Source organism: Aspergillus lentulus (assembly GCF_001445615.1).
Source record: "Aspergillus lentulus DNA, contig: Alt16, strain: IFM 54703, whole genome shotgun sequence".
Lineage (NCBI taxonomy): Eukaryota > Fungi > Ascomycota > Eurotiomycetes > Eurotiales > Aspergillaceae > Aspergillus > Aspergillus lentulus.
In genome coordinates this window covers 1426249-1440709 of record NW_028322113.1, presented here as the reverse complement: position 1 = coordinate 1440709, position 14461 = coordinate 1426249, and the positions used below count along the sequence as shown (strand labels likewise).

Below are 14461 nucleotides of genomic sequence, written 5' to 3'. Positions count from 1 at the left end.
ATGATATCATAATATCATAATATCATAATATGTAGAGAGGTATACAATGTAACCTTACTATATAAGCCAAGGCCGGTAGCGCCCTTGCATATATACATCACATCCCCGTCCACACAAACATTTACAACCGAGCCCCGAGCCACCTCTTCAACTCCTTCCCCTGCTGACTCTCTGTACTCTTCAACGGAGCACTATAGACCGCATCGACGTGCGTCTCACCATACCCAACCACGTAAGTGGTATTCGGGACCACAGACTAGCCACAATCAGCAAACGAGACACAATAATTTCCAAGGTAAGACGAAAAATAAATACCTTGAACGTCTCCACAAAGTCATCAATCGCCGAGAACAAGATCTCATGCTGACCCGCAAGGATCAGGACCTGGTCGGTTCTTGCATCCGCCCACCACTCCACAGGCGCGAGCGACGGCTCGCTCCAGGCATCGCTTTTCCCACTGGCGAGATACGCACTCGACCACCTCTTCAGCGCGTCTGCGGTGATCATGTCCCTGAACCTGTTCGCGGCCATCGATGGCCCGTCTGTGCGGAAGCTGACCCACGGCGCGAAGCCGAACACGCCGGCGAGGTTGGTTGAGAGCGCGACGGGCTCGATCTCGGGGTGTGGGTGGGAGAGGTGCAGCAGCAGTGCGAAGGCGAGGTTCCCTCCTGCAGAGTCGCCGCCGACGATGACGTTTGATGGCGAGCGGTTTGTCTCGGTGAGGATGTAGCGGAGGGCTTCGACGGCCTGGCGCAGTTGGGCCGGGTAGGCGGCGTGCGGGGTGAGGGTGTATGCGAGGAAGAAGATGGCGACGTCGTGGCCCCTTGCGTTGAGGTCGGCTACAATGCGCGAGCAGAGGTCGAAGTGGCCGGGTGGTGCGCCGATGGCGAATCCCCCGCCTGGTTGCTGTCAGCCATGTTGTACCCTTAACGCTGGCGCGACCCAAAGCAGTGGGGAACTGACCGTGATAATAGATGACCACGTTCTTTGCGCTGGGATTCCCGATCCAGTGGCCCCGGCCGCCGTGCTTGAGCGTCACGGTCTGTGCCTGCCGACCCTCTTTGGTCATGAACTGCTCATACGCTTTGCTCGTTGAGGGGGAAATTGACCTGTTTTTGGACGTCAGAGGTGGTATTCACAGATCGAATGGCGGATGTTGATCCACGTACTGCATTTGCCGTATAGAGAACCTCATCACGATCTTCCTCACAATCGCATGGCCGACATGGACCCCATATTCCTTTGCACCGGTGCTCCCGCGGAAGATGCCTGTGACTGCGCTATAGAGCGCAGTTGCCAGAACAGAGAGGTAGCCGGGAATAAGGTCAGCTTTCTCCAGCAGTGTGAGACGAACATTATCCGGGTGGTCCGCCATCTTGAATGGTCGGCGACTATCTCACAGACAGCCTGAGACGGCACAAAAAAAAGACATATGCTGTTTGACGGTCGAATCTAAATGCTGGAGAGCTGGGCGGGCTATCCCAAGGGTTGAATAAGCGCTCTTCCCCGCACTCCATAGCTCATCCCCCGCCGGTTCGGGTGATCGGCCGTAGATAATTTGCGCTGGTCTATCTGTTTCAAGGTTCAGAGACTCACCCTGGTGTGTCTGGGCTGGCGCGACGTGGCCATGGTGTTGGTGGATGCCTAAACCTCGGCTATTCGTCAGCAGTAGATGTTGTCGGAGTGGCGATCTTCCCAATTGGGAGTCCCAACCAAAAAGGCCTAAAGTCAAAGCTCAATATGAGTCGCTGAGATGGAAGGATGGCAAGGTTTCATTGAATGGAATAAATGAAAAGATATTTGAGTTAGCAACCGACGTCTAGTTTCCGTTTACCATGTCCTCCTTCCCAGTCAAGTCACAGAACGCTTTAAACGTAGTAAAGGTATCTTCTCCCGTGCTCTCAATGATACATTCTGCATTGGCTCCAACAAAGAACACATAGCCCTCCTTGACCTCTTCCGTCTTGGGGCCGACTGTTATCTTACCCGCTCCAGCGGTGCAGATTACAATGCTCGGACCCGAAATTCCATCGAACGTCGCCTTGGCACCTAGCCGCTTGAGATCTGTCTTGACCACACTGAACTCCTCAATGGGGGGATCGTACAGGATGCAGGAGGAGCCGCTAGAGTAAGCAGGGGCATTGAGGACCGCATAGGGATAGTCGGTCGGCTCAAGCTTCTGCTCAGCGATGGGCGCGTAGGAATACGTCAGCATGTCCACCAGCGTATCCACGTCCTTGAACTTGGGTGTGAAGCCTGCCCGCACAACGTTGTCCGATGAGGCCATGCACTCAATGATGTCGCCGGAGATGTATGCATGAATGTCATCAGCCTTGAGGAACATAGCCTCACCCGGTTCGAGCTTGACAAAGTTGAGGAAGAAGAACACGAAGGAGCCGATGTCGCTGGGAAACTGTCCATTGAGGCGCACCGTGATGGCGGCCAGTTCCGCAGGATTAGTGGGGTTGGTCTCCGGTGTGCTGGATGAAGTCGCAAAAGTCTCGGGCGAGTTCTGGGCCATCGCGACAAGTTCCTTTGTTGCGGCCTCAATACTTTCAGGAGAGGACCTCATCAGAGAGGTGAAGAGAGTGCGGAGAGCCTGCTTATTTTTCTCGGTCACCGCGGGGTCCTCCGATTCCTCCGAGCCCTTGACTGTGTTCTCAAATTCGCCGGCGGCCTGCTCCCCCACCAATTGACGAAGAGGCGCGACCGCTCTGAGGAAGTGGATGATTTCAGCCAGGGGACGGAAGCCACAAAGGCCTTCAAAGGGGGTGATGGCGATGGTCATCTCGGGTTTGTGGTTGTCATCTGAGAAGAGGAGTCAATATCAGTGGAATGCAGTTCCAAATTAGACAACAAAAACCTGCGTAAGGCCTTTTACTGACCTGGATAGTTGCGGGGATCTCTGGCATGAAGCTTTTCTGCCAGCTTCTTGTTCGGATGGGCCTGAATGCTGAGCGCCTTTCTGATGGACAGGACCTTGAACAGGAAGGGAAGCTTTCCGCCATATCGTTCGCTGACCTCTTGAGATATCAATGCCTGGTTGTCCTGGACCATATCCAGTAAGGTGCGCTGAGTCTCGAGATCTTTGGAAGGGAGTGAGGGGTGTGTTCCCATCCATAACTACGTCATCGGTGTTAGCGTTTCGATCTTCGTCTATAGCCATTGTGAAGAAAGAAAGTACCTCAGCATAAGGCTTGTCTGATTCTATTGAGAAATCGGAAGCTGCTGTAGTTGCAGCATACTTGGCAGCAGCCGACTCATGACCGACCTTACCTATAAGAATATATCAGTGTCTGCTTCATAGGGTAGAACAAAGTATATGGATCTTACCCCAATCATAGCTATTGACACCTTTCAAAACACATATTCGTCAGCTTTCCATACGTACTGGACATTCGCAAATGACAATGACAAAAAACATACCGCATTGGAGTCGAAGTAGTGGTACTGGAGGCATTCTTCCTGGTGAGGGGCAATTCTCGCAATCAGAGGCCCGAGTAAACACAATAATATGGATGGAGCAGTGAATCTCGCGAGCACTACTCTACTAGCGCTGCGAAAAATCTTTCTGTAATTCACCGAGCAGCAAACAGTCAACCTTCTAAAAAGCACTCGGGATCACGCTTTTCGTGAGGACTTCCTTTCTTCCTCTCTACCCCTCCGGATGCTTGTTTCTATGCTACCTTACTGGACACGGACTTGATCCATCCCGATTTGGCTGACCGCATCCGTCATGGCGCCCGCCAATCAGCGTCGTCCCCAGTTGGCCGCCTCCTCCGCCCTCTCGTCTTCCTCGGCCAGACGCGATGTGATCGGATCCGCCAAGCACACCCCGGCCAACGCGCTTGACCAGAGTCAGAGCAGTATTACTACTCTTAGCCGCCGCTTCGGGGTATCTGTCGGTGTCAGTGTACCTTCTGATCAGGGAAACGGCTCTGAACCGAAATTAAGCCAGCAGAATCCCACTGCTGTATCTCCGCCCTTAGGATCATCCTCCAACAGCCCCCCCACTGGCCGTCCACATAATCAAAGGCACGGCGCAGCTCGGGGAACACGCAGCGCACGGCACCAGGAGATCGTCTCCGCCTTTGAGTGGGAGGCGCTGAAGCTTGAACAGCGCAAGAAGTCTGGACCCGTTGCGCCTTCCGGGAGCAGTAAAGAGCTGTCGCTGACTGTTGGGCTGTCCAAGTCCCCATCCCATACGATGTCGCGGAATCGGCCTAGAGGTCCTCCTGTGCCAAGAGACAATGGTCTCGCGGCTAATGAGGAGACTGATATGTGGAACAAGATTCTACAGGACCTACGCAAGGCCAAGGAGAAAAATGACAAGCAGAAAGTCGTGGCTGAAGAGATTGCTGCACTGAACGAACAGATTGGTAGAGACGGTGGAAGTAAGTCGATTTCTTCACCTTTTTTACGATTATCCTTGTCGGATTACAGTACTGTGGTCCTTTGCTATACCCCTTTTGCATCGGTGTCTAGGAAACAGTCAACTGTTCGATAGACAGCCCGCTTCTACTCTGCCCGCGTGTACTCTATTTATTAAAATGGCTACGGACCTTGGTCTTTGCCACAACCATAGTGATACCGATTGTTTTGGCAATTATCCTATGTGCTCACGATTTTCAAGAACACTACCACTGACTTCGGATAGGACCCACTCTCAGCGAGCATAATCAGCTGGACAGTCTATATCGCCAAATGTCCAAGCTCTGCGAGGAAGAGAGAGCTATTCTCCAAGACGAACCCAGTGACGTGATCAAGAACCTGGGGTTATTGACCGCGCTTCGTCAAGCATCTGAAGCGGAAGCTCCATTCAACCGCGCCGCCTCTCTGGTCAAGTCACGAAAGAAGAGAAGTGATGTGGATGGATCAGCAACAGACTCGCCCGGTCCCTCAGGTCCGTCTGTATCGGACAAAATTGGCCGCATCAAAGGCGTTCAACGTAGTACCAGTGCTTCCAGTCCCCAGACCCGCGACGGCCGCGAGGTTCGTGACAGTGTCATGGTCAAAATTGAAGAGACGGCGGAAAGCATCAGAGGCACAATTGCGGAGCGCAACGGGCAGCTGGTCATTGGTGCCGAAGTGGTTTTCAAACATAACAAGAACAAACAGGGCGTTGAAGGGGAGGGGATCCAGTGTATCATCAAGGGAATCTCCGGTGACGGTCCTAAGAAGAGGTATGTTATCGTCGCTCGTCCTATCTGATCGCAAGGAAATTGACCTGTTTACCACTAGATACGACGTCCAAGACCCCGAACCAAATGAGAATGGCGAACAAGGCGCTGTCTACAAGACCACTGCTGCATCTCTGATTCCTATTCCCCAGGTCGGCTCCACACTACCGGTGTTTCCTGTAGGGAAGCAAGTTCTAGCACGATACCCCGACACTACTACATTCTACCGTGCTGAAGTGATGGGCACGAAAAAGGACACCTACCGCCTCAAATTCGAGGGCGAAGAGGATGACAAGGAAATGGAGGTCGATCGACGATTTGTCCTAGACATTCCGGGGAAATGAATAAAGGCGGACTGAATTTTGGATGACTCCCTTTTGATGATACCCTTTAGCAGAAGTGTTCTTAAATTACGGGAAGAAAAGGCCGTTAAGGAGTCTGGCTTGTTTGATCATATGGGATTAAAATCTGGTGTTGAGGCTGGGATATTTTACTTTTCGGTCTCGTGTGCTTCGATAGCAGCAGATTGACAATAATGATAAGATAACTATGGATTGCGGCTCTATCTATTTGATCGGGCCATTTTCATCTTGTAGAAGATGCTAGACTCACTGCTAAGTACCTAGGCATAATTGCCGTGGATCACGTCAGGCCTGACAAATGACAGGTGGACCTTCATGTAATCTCGCGATGAGTCAGCGCCCCTTCTCCCCCGCCGACTGCAGCTGCGGATGTCCCGAGGAGCCGAACATCGAATCCGTTTCCGCAAGAGTGACCGAAATATGATTGCAATCGTCGTCTTTTTCTTGCAGAGAGTGTGGTGAAGTGATCAATCTTACTTTTTCTTCATATATTATTATCTGTAATGATCATTCTTTGTTGAGATACCCTTCTCTAAAACTGTTCTTTCGCCCCCCTCCTCCTCCAACCCCAAGTCCGTCATCGCAATGTCGAATTTACCGTCCCATGCCTCTCCGTCTTTCGAGGCGCAAACGCCTACCACGCCACAGCCCGTCGACGAGCTTTCTTTGAACTCGAACATCACATCAGTCCCTGTGTTACACTCCAGATTAGATGAACTCCGAGATGAGACTTCCAGTCAGATCAGCAGCACCGACACTGACCGCGGGGACATGACCCCCGCGGTTCCCGCATCATTACTCTCCCCCTCCTTCACCCCTCCAGCGACCCCCGGGGGCTCAATCAATACCGCAGAGCTGCTCCGACAGGCCCAATTAGCCAGTGCACGGCAAGAGTCAACACATACGAAGCCCCCGAGGCTGCTGTCTCGCCTTCCCAATGTCGAGTGTGTCGTCCGCGCTCGGATACCCACGACAACGGGCGCGGAGATGTTTCTCCACCTGTATCACAATGATTTGGACAACAAAGAGCATTTAGCGATTGTTTTTGGGAATACCATTCGAAGCAGAAGCTTGGACAAGGTCCGACCTGGGGAGACGGAGATGGATCGCATGATCCGCGGTGCGTATATAGGGAAACTCCGTCCGGGCCGTGTGAGCAGCTGGTATGACGAGGAGAAAGCCGGGGAAGTTGCCAGCCCGGAAGCTGGCGGTGCTGTATCCAGTCCGCACACACCGCCTCAGAGCAGCCTCAAGGAAGCACCTCTTGTGAGAATCCATTCGGAGTGCTACACCGGTGAGACGGCTTGGTCTGCACGCTGCGACTGTGGCGAGCAGCTCGACGAGGCAGCTCGACTCATGTCGCTGCCCACGGAGACATTGGCAGAGGCTGCGTCCCAGCAGGATGTGGCCGTACCGTCAAATGCTGCTGGGGGTGTGATTGTGTACCTGCGCCAAGAAGGACGAGGCATTGGTCTTGGCGAGAAACTGAAAGCGTACAATCTTCAGGATCTGGGATCTGACACGGTGGAAGCCAATCTCCTGCTTCGCCACCCTGCGGATGCAAGAAGTTACGGATTAGCTACGGCGATCCTGGTGGATCTTGGTCTAGGGGTTGACTCGAATCCGCACGGCATCAGGCTACTCACGAATAATCCGGACAAGATTCGAGCGGTTGAGGGACCTAACCGAGAAGTGGTGGTGAAGGAGAGGGTGCCGATGGTCCCATTGGCATGGAGATCGGGTGGAAAGATGGGAATCAAGAGTTCAGAGGTCGAAGGTTATCTAAGAACGAAGGTATGTCGGCAATCTATCTCTTGCAAACCAGTTGTTTTTTTTTTTTTTTTTTTTTTTTTTTTTTTTCCCTTCATCATTGAAAAATGTCTCACACTCTCCTCGCAGATATCGAAAATGGGCCATTTGCTCCAATGATCCGCGCCCCTTTCGGTTGTAATTTGTGTTGGAAGTACGCCTTCCTGCTTTTGGATTTAGACAAGTTGACACGGTGTATGGCTTGTCAACCATGTAACGGTTCTGCAGCGCAAACTTTCTGGTCGGTTATTTTCTTTTTCCGTTCGGTCTTTTGTACGGTACATAAACTGGAGGATTAGCGCACTTTGTACATGATGTTCTCGACATGGTCCATCAGGCCGCGATTGGTTGAGATAATCCCTCTCTAATCTCTGGTTCGCATACTCTTAAATGCAGGTCTAGTCTCTAGACGGACTAGTCCTCCTGCAGTGGATATCTGACAAGTATCTGCAAGGACCGTTTTCCGTGTCCAGTTAGTTCCAATAATCACCAAATGTCGGCGAGACGTCGGCGGATTGAGTTAGTTTGAGTCAATGGCGGAGAGTGTGGCAATTAACAATTTTGGGAGCCTAGAATCCTGTAAATTAGAAACCTAGAAACCCCGGTCTATCGTGGCGGCAGTGCCTCGATTTTTTTCTTAATCTAAATGATAGGGGGGATCCTGGGATGGCTGAAGGAGCCTTGGCTGCGATCCAGCATAGTCTATAGTGTTTCCACGATAATCCGATCGAATGGGACTGCGAGAGATGGTAGATGGATTACATTAGCGGCCAATAAGAGTGGCTGTGGATAAGACTAGACCCTCAGAGTCAGACAGACAGACCGACAGACTCCGATCACCACAGCTTAACTGAGAAGAAAAGGCGGAGTAATCTAGATAACGGTCGCAACTCGCAAGAATCACCAAGTGAAGAAAGGATATTCCGGGGCTGCTGAGCCAGAACCCTCCCATCCAAGGCCCCAGAATCCTACGGTACCTTAGATAGGCCCAAAGCCAAAGCCAAAGTCCCAAAGTCCTCGCAAGGCCCAAGAAAGGGAGCCACGGCGACGGAAGGTTTGGGGCCCCACCCCAAACCGTTGTCGTTCCCTTGTCTTAGTCTCTGAAGGAATGGCTCGAATCGTGAACAGCTGTGGGAAAGATGCAGCCCCCATGTAAAACAGCATCTGGCTCAGCAGCAGCAGAAGCAGCAGCAGCAACGCCGAAGGAAGAGGAGGAGGACGATCCTGAACTGAGATAGAAAAATTATATCTACCCCGCCCAATTCTATCTGTCGTCTGTCCAAATGTCGAGTCTTTCGTATTTCCGCTGACACAATCCACCGTCTCGTGGACATTATTTCCATCCACTTCCCACTTGGCACAGCTCATCATCCAATATTTTTTCTTCCCTCTGACGCTTTGAATGGCCGTTGGCGTCAGCTAGACGCGCCAGTGAGGCCATGGCCACCCGCCTGCCTCCTTTAAATGATGTGGCGCCCTCGTCGTCCCTGGAGTCATCGTCATCCGTGAGCACCACTCCAGCTCCAGCGTCAGCCACAGTGTCAGTATCAGCTACAGCATCAATACCACTCACTTCGAACCCGTCCTCAACAGCCCTCTGCACTCCAAATCAAGATCCCGACTGCGTCAAGCAGGAAGCCTCCCCTACCCCATCCTGTTTCACCTCCGCCGACGGCGACACACCCGTCGCCGAGAATGGCGGATCCACGACGGCCGCGGGCCGGAAACGCAAGCTCAATAGTACCTCGTCGCGCGGCGTGGCCAACCTGACTCCCGAGCAATTGGCCAAAAAGCGAGCGAATGATCGGCAGGCCCAGCGGGCGATCCGGGAGCGGACCAAATCGCACATTGAGTCGCTTGAGCAGCGGGTGCGCGAGCTCTCGTCTCAAAAACCGTTCCTTGATCTCCAGGCGGCGCTGAAGCGGAATGAAGCCATTCAGGCGGAGAATCGGGATTTGAAGCACGGGCTTCAGGCGGTGATGGACATTATACAGCCACTGGTTGCGAAGCAGGACCCAAGTGAGTGTTCTTTGGTATTGTCATGCATGCTCGCCTGGACTATCTCTGACACAATGGACAACAGATCTGCCTCCCCCTCCTCCGCCTTCTCAACCTCTGAATGCTTCCTTCAATCCGCTGCGGTACACCGAGACTCACCACTTCACCTCGAGCGGCCAAGGATACGAGTCATCCTATACCACGACAACTTCTGGCGCAGAAACGCCGACGTCGACACACTCGGCACCTACGATGAGTGCTCATCGACAAGATAGCAGCAACGGACTGGCGTCGTTCCGGATCGCATTCGACTATCAGCGTCATAACCTCGCTCATGGATTGGATTTTGGTACGGACGAGAGACTGGGTTTCAATTTCCTGCTCGATGCCACTCAGCAAGTTCCTCGGGTGGAAGGGTTCCGTCGATCAATGGAGAGCTTCAGGCCGTCTCAGGCAGATCCGCCTCCAGTCTACACACCTTCGCCTAGCGGTCCTGCGCCGGAGCAACCCTTGCCCGCATACAGAACTCCCATCCGGAACGTAGCCCCGACGTGCACATTGGACGCCATCCTGTTGGATTTTCTTCAGAATCGTCAGCGCAAAGCGGCAGAGGGAGTTCCCACACAGAAGCTCGTGGGGCCCCCTTATCCGAGTGTCTCGTCGCTACTGAACCCCGAAAAGAATGTTCACTCGCATCCACTGTCAAAGGTGTTTGTCGATATCCTTCGCGCATTTCCAGATATTTCGTCCCTGCCTGAGCAAGTAGCTGTCTTATACATAATGTTTCTCCTCATGCGGTGGCAGATCTACCCGACGCCAGAGAACTATGAGCGGTTGCCCGAATGGCTCACACCTCGGCCCTCTCAACTTCTCACACCCCATCCGGCCTGGATCGACTACATTCCGTGGCCGCGGATGCGCGATCGGCTGGTCGCCTCGTATCAGGAATATCCGTTTGAACAATGGTTCATCCCATTCACCCGGACGCTGTCCGTGAACTGGCCGTACGAGGCGACGGACTGCTTGCTTTCCACCAGTGATCATGAGGACCTCATCATTAATCCAGTCTTTGAGCGACATTTTCGAAATCTGAACAATTGGTCGCTCGGCCCATCTTTTGCGGAAGCGTATCCGTACATGGCCGAAACCGCGAGAATCAAATCTTAATACACGTCATGTTTCTTTCATTCGCGGGTCCGGCGTCTCATCCACATGTTACCTCCATTTCTTTTGTGGTGCACCTCTCTTGTCTCTTCTTCTCTTGTTTCATATACAAAAGGGCAGATGGAGTGTATGGTTGGTGATTTATCTGACTGTCGACTTTCTTTGTGACTGGCGCATTACGAGCAGGCGAGCAGAGGTTCACGGGCTCTGTTGTACATCTATTCAGATCTCTTCGTTGGTGGTTCTGCAGCGAAGGTTTCATTTTCTTGTTCTATAATGGTTCGAAACAGTGGTATATAGCACCAACACGACACGGACGCGTCCACGAAGCATACAAACAAAGCTGATAATCTACATTCTACCTTCCACCCTTCCTGCTCTTCCTATTCCAAAACTCCAGCCCCGCCTGCTGCCGCAAGACTCCATACATGGAGCTGCTATCCAGGCATTCCCCCGCGTACTCCCTCGCCGCCATCATATTCTCCCGAGCAACCTGTAAACCAGGCAGGCGGACATTATGCTCCTGGGCGATGGCAAGCGCATGGTTCGCGTCCTTGATAGCCAGCGAGACACCAAACCCAGGCCGGGAGTCGAGGGATGGCGCGTAGGCACCGGTTGTCAGTCTACAGCAATCAGTAGGAGTCACCAGCAAGATCCTATCATTCACAAACCTCTTCGAGTAGCCACCCGCCACAGCACCGAATGCCTCACCGATCAAATCCTCCATGGGCCCGGTACCTAGGCCCGTCCGCTCCGCGAAGACCTGCGCCTCCCCGACGGCTTCCATCAGGTTCACCGTAACAATGTTCCTGTACAATCAGCCTAAACCATCCGACGCCCTCCCGCAAACGGATTAAAGGGAGAAAGGCTCACCCAGCAATCTTCAACAGGGAGGACTTGGTCGCATCCTCGCCGCAGTCGATGATCTTCCGCCCCATGACATCCTGGATGAGCGGCTTGACGGCCTCTGCTGCGCTCCTCGGCCCCCCGATCGCGAAGACAAGCTTCCCGTCCACGGCGATCGGGTTCCCGCCGAAGACAGGTGCAGATAGGAAAGAAGCCTGCTTCTCCTTGAGCTTGGAGACGGTCAGTCCTACCGTCTGCGGGTGGACGGTCGAGCAGTCGACGAAGATCTTGTCTTTGAGCGGGTGGCCTGATTCGAGGGCTGTGGTGATGAGTTGGCTTAGCACGGTGTCGTTGGAGACCTGTCAGCTATCAGTATGCGTTCTGCAGTTTCTTTTGGATGAAGGGGGATTACCATGGTGAAGATAATCCCGCACTGGGCGACGAGGTTCTGGAAACTCGGCTCCGGCACGGCGCCTAGGCTTCTCAATGTGTCGCCGCGTGCCATTGTCCGATTTGAATAGACCAGATTCAGGACTTGTTTTGCGGCTAGATGGCGTTGGAGGTTGGTGGCCATTGCCAGGCCCATGGAGCCGAGGCCATACTGAGTTCAGATCATTAGCGTATTGTTGGTTGGGTTGGTGTGGTCTGGAGGAAGACTTACCCAGCCGATTCGACTCATCTTGGTTTTGGTTTGGATGTGAGTTTATTGCGCAGGCAGGACCGTAGGAGAACGACGGATGAGGGTATATCTATTTATTCTGGGGATCACCGGCCGGTCCCGATCTCGGGAGGGCGTCGGCCGATAGACTGCTTCCAGGCTGTAGCTTCTGCATTGTAGGAATGTCTGCCTCTGAAATCGCTAGAAGATGTCCTGGGAGGGCCGTCCTTGAGCACATATAGTATTACCAGGCAGGTTTACTATTCGAACTCCATTGTTGATAGTTGTTTGGTGTTTACAGGCGGGAGGGTCTCATCACCGTCACCCAACAATGCACTCTCCATCAGTCTACTTGAATTGAATGCGCTCGATGGATCATCTACTGACTAGTCATCTCGAGACTGAAATGCAAAGGTGTCAAGTGACATTTATGACTCCGGTAGCATGCGTACCGTTGCTGATGGAATGCGGCTCGGCGCGCTAATGACGACTATGGGGAAGCCCATCGACTTAACACACCTCCAGACCCAAACTCCCTCGCCGTCCCCTCATCTTTACTATCCATACACAACTCTCCTCCCCAACAGCGCATTTCACTCTGTATTTTTCTGTTGCTTTTCAACGGAGGGACTAACTGAACCAAAAGTACTTATTGTTCGACCACCACCATGGCGGATATGCCCATTGGTGAGCACCATTCCCCCTCCAGGCAGCTTCCCCCGTCCGCCAGGTAGCTAACCCACACACCTAGTCCTCGACGGAGGAACTGGTTTCCTCAAGGTCGGATATGCTGCGCAGGTATGTCGGTTATTACGCACAGAATCTCCCTCATGCGCCATACTCATGCGTCTTTCGTCTACAGAATTTCCCAGAGCACCAGTTCCCCTCGATAGTGGGGCGGCCCATACTGCGAACTGAGGAACAGGCCGGCGACATTGTCGTGAAGGATATCATGTGCGGAGATGAAGCTGCAGCTGCCAGATCAATGCTTCAGATCAGCTATCCTGTATGTTCTGCCTCTCATGTCCCTGTTCTTGTTGCGAACGGTTGCTCGCCTTCCCGGCGGAGCTCCCGTCACCGTCTTTGCAGCAGGGTGTTGATTCAGGAACCATTGGTTGATGTCCGCGGGTAATATAGATGGAGAACGGTATCGTGAAGAAATGGGACGACATGCAGCACCTATGGAACTACACTTTCTACGAGAAGATGAAAATCGACCCCACGGGGCGCAAGATCCTCCTCACCGAACCCCCAATGAACCCCCTCAAGAACCGCGAAAAGATGTGCGAGGTCATGCTGGAACAATACAACTTTGGAGGCGTATACGTCGCTATTCAAGCCGTGCTTGCTCTCTACGCTCAGGGTGAGTGCAACGGCCGAGCAATAAGTAACGACGGCTGATCTTTGTTCGTACCAGGTCTCAGCAGCGGTGTGGTCGTCGACTCCGGCGATGGTGTCACACATATCATTCCCGTCTATGAATCCACCGTTCTCAAGCACCATATTCGCCGACTGGACGTCGCCGGCCGCGACGTCACCCGCAACCTGATCGCTCTGCTCCTGCGCCGCGGCTACGCCCTCAACCGTACGGCCGACTTCGAAACAGTGCGCCAGATCAAGGAGAAGCTCTGCTACGTCTCGTACGACCTCGAGCTTGACAAGAAGCTCTCCGAGGACACCACCGTTCTCGTCGAATCATACACACTCCCCGACGGCCGGGTCATCCGGGTAGGCAGCGAGCGCTTCGAGGCCCCCGAGTGTCTCTTCCAACCGCACCTGGTGGACGTCGACCAACCCGGTATGGCCGAGCTGCTCTTCAACACTATCCAAGGCGCCGACGTCGACGTCCGCTCAAGCTTGTACAAGGCCATCGTCCTCAGCGGTGGAAGCAGCATGTACCCCGGTCTGCCGTCGCGGCTGGAGAAGGAACTCAAGCAACTGTGGCTTACGCGGGTACTCCAGGGAGACCCCGAGCGACTTGGTGTACGTTTCTATCCTAACCTTCCTGGAGAATGCCTGAAACTAAATCTCTCTCGTAGAAATTCAAAGTGCGCATCGAAGATCCCCCCCGACGGAGACACATGGTTTTCCTGGGCGGTGCCGTGCTCGCCAACCTGGTAAGAACCAAGTCCCCCAATGCCCCTTTCCTTGACGACGTGACGTCTCTAACATATCGCAGATCGCCGACAAGGAGGACATGTGGGTCAGCAAGCAAGAATGGGAGGAGCAAGGTGTCCGTGCCTTGGCCAAGCTCGGTACTAGCTAGTCGAGTCGCCTTTGCTTTGGTCTTCGTCAAACCAGTCAACCCAATCCCACCTTCCCCCTGTCAAAGTCCCCCTCGGACTCACTTCGTGTTGATATAGCCACTTTTACTCCTCTGAAAGATTCTTCTCTGGAAGACCAACATGTCATGATAGGTTTCCAGGACGTCCAACTGCCTGCCC

At 53.3% G+C, this 14461-nt stretch overlaps 6 protein-coding genes across 6 annotated transcripts; 3 read left to right on the top strand and 3 right to left on the bottom strand.

Moving 5' to 3' along the window:
• Window positions 1-121: 121 nt before the first annotated feature.
• Window positions 122-1375, bottom strand: ALT_7941 (putative 6-hexanolactone hydrolase; the record flags this gene model as incomplete). The annotated part of the gene is made up of 4 exons (XM_033555839.2): window positions 122-256; window positions 316-899; window positions 964-1109; window positions 1170-1375. The coding sequence occupies 4 exons, from the start codon at window positions 1373-1375 to the stop codon at window positions 122-124; spliced, it is 1071 nt and encodes a 356-aa protein (XP_033411730.2).
• A 444-nt stretch (window positions 1376-1819) lies between these two features.
• Window positions 1820-3460, bottom strand: pmi1 (mannose-6-phosphate isomerase pmi1; the record flags this gene model as incomplete). The annotated part of the gene is made up of 4 exons (XM_089600346.1): window positions 1820-2808; window positions 2886-3123; window positions 3185-3276; window positions 3427-3460. 4 exons carry the CDS (start codon window positions 3458-3460, stop codon window positions 1820-1822), a joined length of 1353 nt encoding a protein of 450 aa, XP_089455239.1.
• A 276-nt stretch (window positions 3461-3736) lies between these two features.
• On the top strand, window positions 3737-5524 carry ALT_7939 (SAGA-associated factor 29 family protein; the record flags this gene model as incomplete). The annotated part of the gene is made up of 3 exons (XM_033555837.2): window positions 3737-4394; window positions 4658-5183; window positions 5242-5524. The coding sequence occupies 3 exons, from the start codon at window positions 3737-3739 to the stop codon at window positions 5522-5524; spliced, it is 1467 nt and encodes a 488-aa protein (XP_033411728.2).
• A 603-nt stretch (window positions 5525-6127) lies between these two features.
• Window positions 6128-10516, top strand: ALT_7938 (GTP cyclohydrolase-2; the record flags this gene model as incomplete). Its single annotated transcript, XM_033555835.2, has 3 exons — window positions 6128-7336; window positions 8788-9370; window positions 9435-10516. The coding sequence occupies 3 exons, from the start codon at window positions 6128-6130 to the stop codon at window positions 10514-10516; spliced, it is 2874 nt and encodes a 957-aa protein (XP_033411726.2).
• A 355-nt stretch (window positions 10517-10871) lies between these two features.
• ALT_7937 (NAD(P)-dependent oxidoreductase) lies at window positions 10872-12038 on the bottom strand (the record flags this gene model as incomplete). The annotated part of the gene is made up of 5 exons (XM_033555834.2): window positions 10872-11136; window positions 11185-11322; window positions 11387-11718; window positions 11772-11960; window positions 12021-12038. 5 exons carry the CDS (start codon window positions 12036-12038, stop codon window positions 10872-10874), a joined length of 942 nt encoding a protein of 313 aa, XP_033411725.2.
• A 647-nt stretch (window positions 12039-12685) lies between these two features.
• Window positions 12686-14283, top strand: ALT_7936 (actin-related protein 2; the record flags this gene model as incomplete). Its single annotated transcript, XM_033555833.1, has 7 exons — window positions 12686-12704; window positions 12769-12815; window positions 12880-13023; window positions 13155-13380; window positions 13435-14000; window positions 14057-14134; window positions 14197-14283. The coding sequence occupies 7 exons, from the start codon at window positions 12686-12688 to the stop codon at window positions 14281-14283; spliced, it is 1167 nt and encodes a 388-aa protein (XP_033411724.1).
• Window positions 14284-14461: the final 178 nt, after the last annotated feature.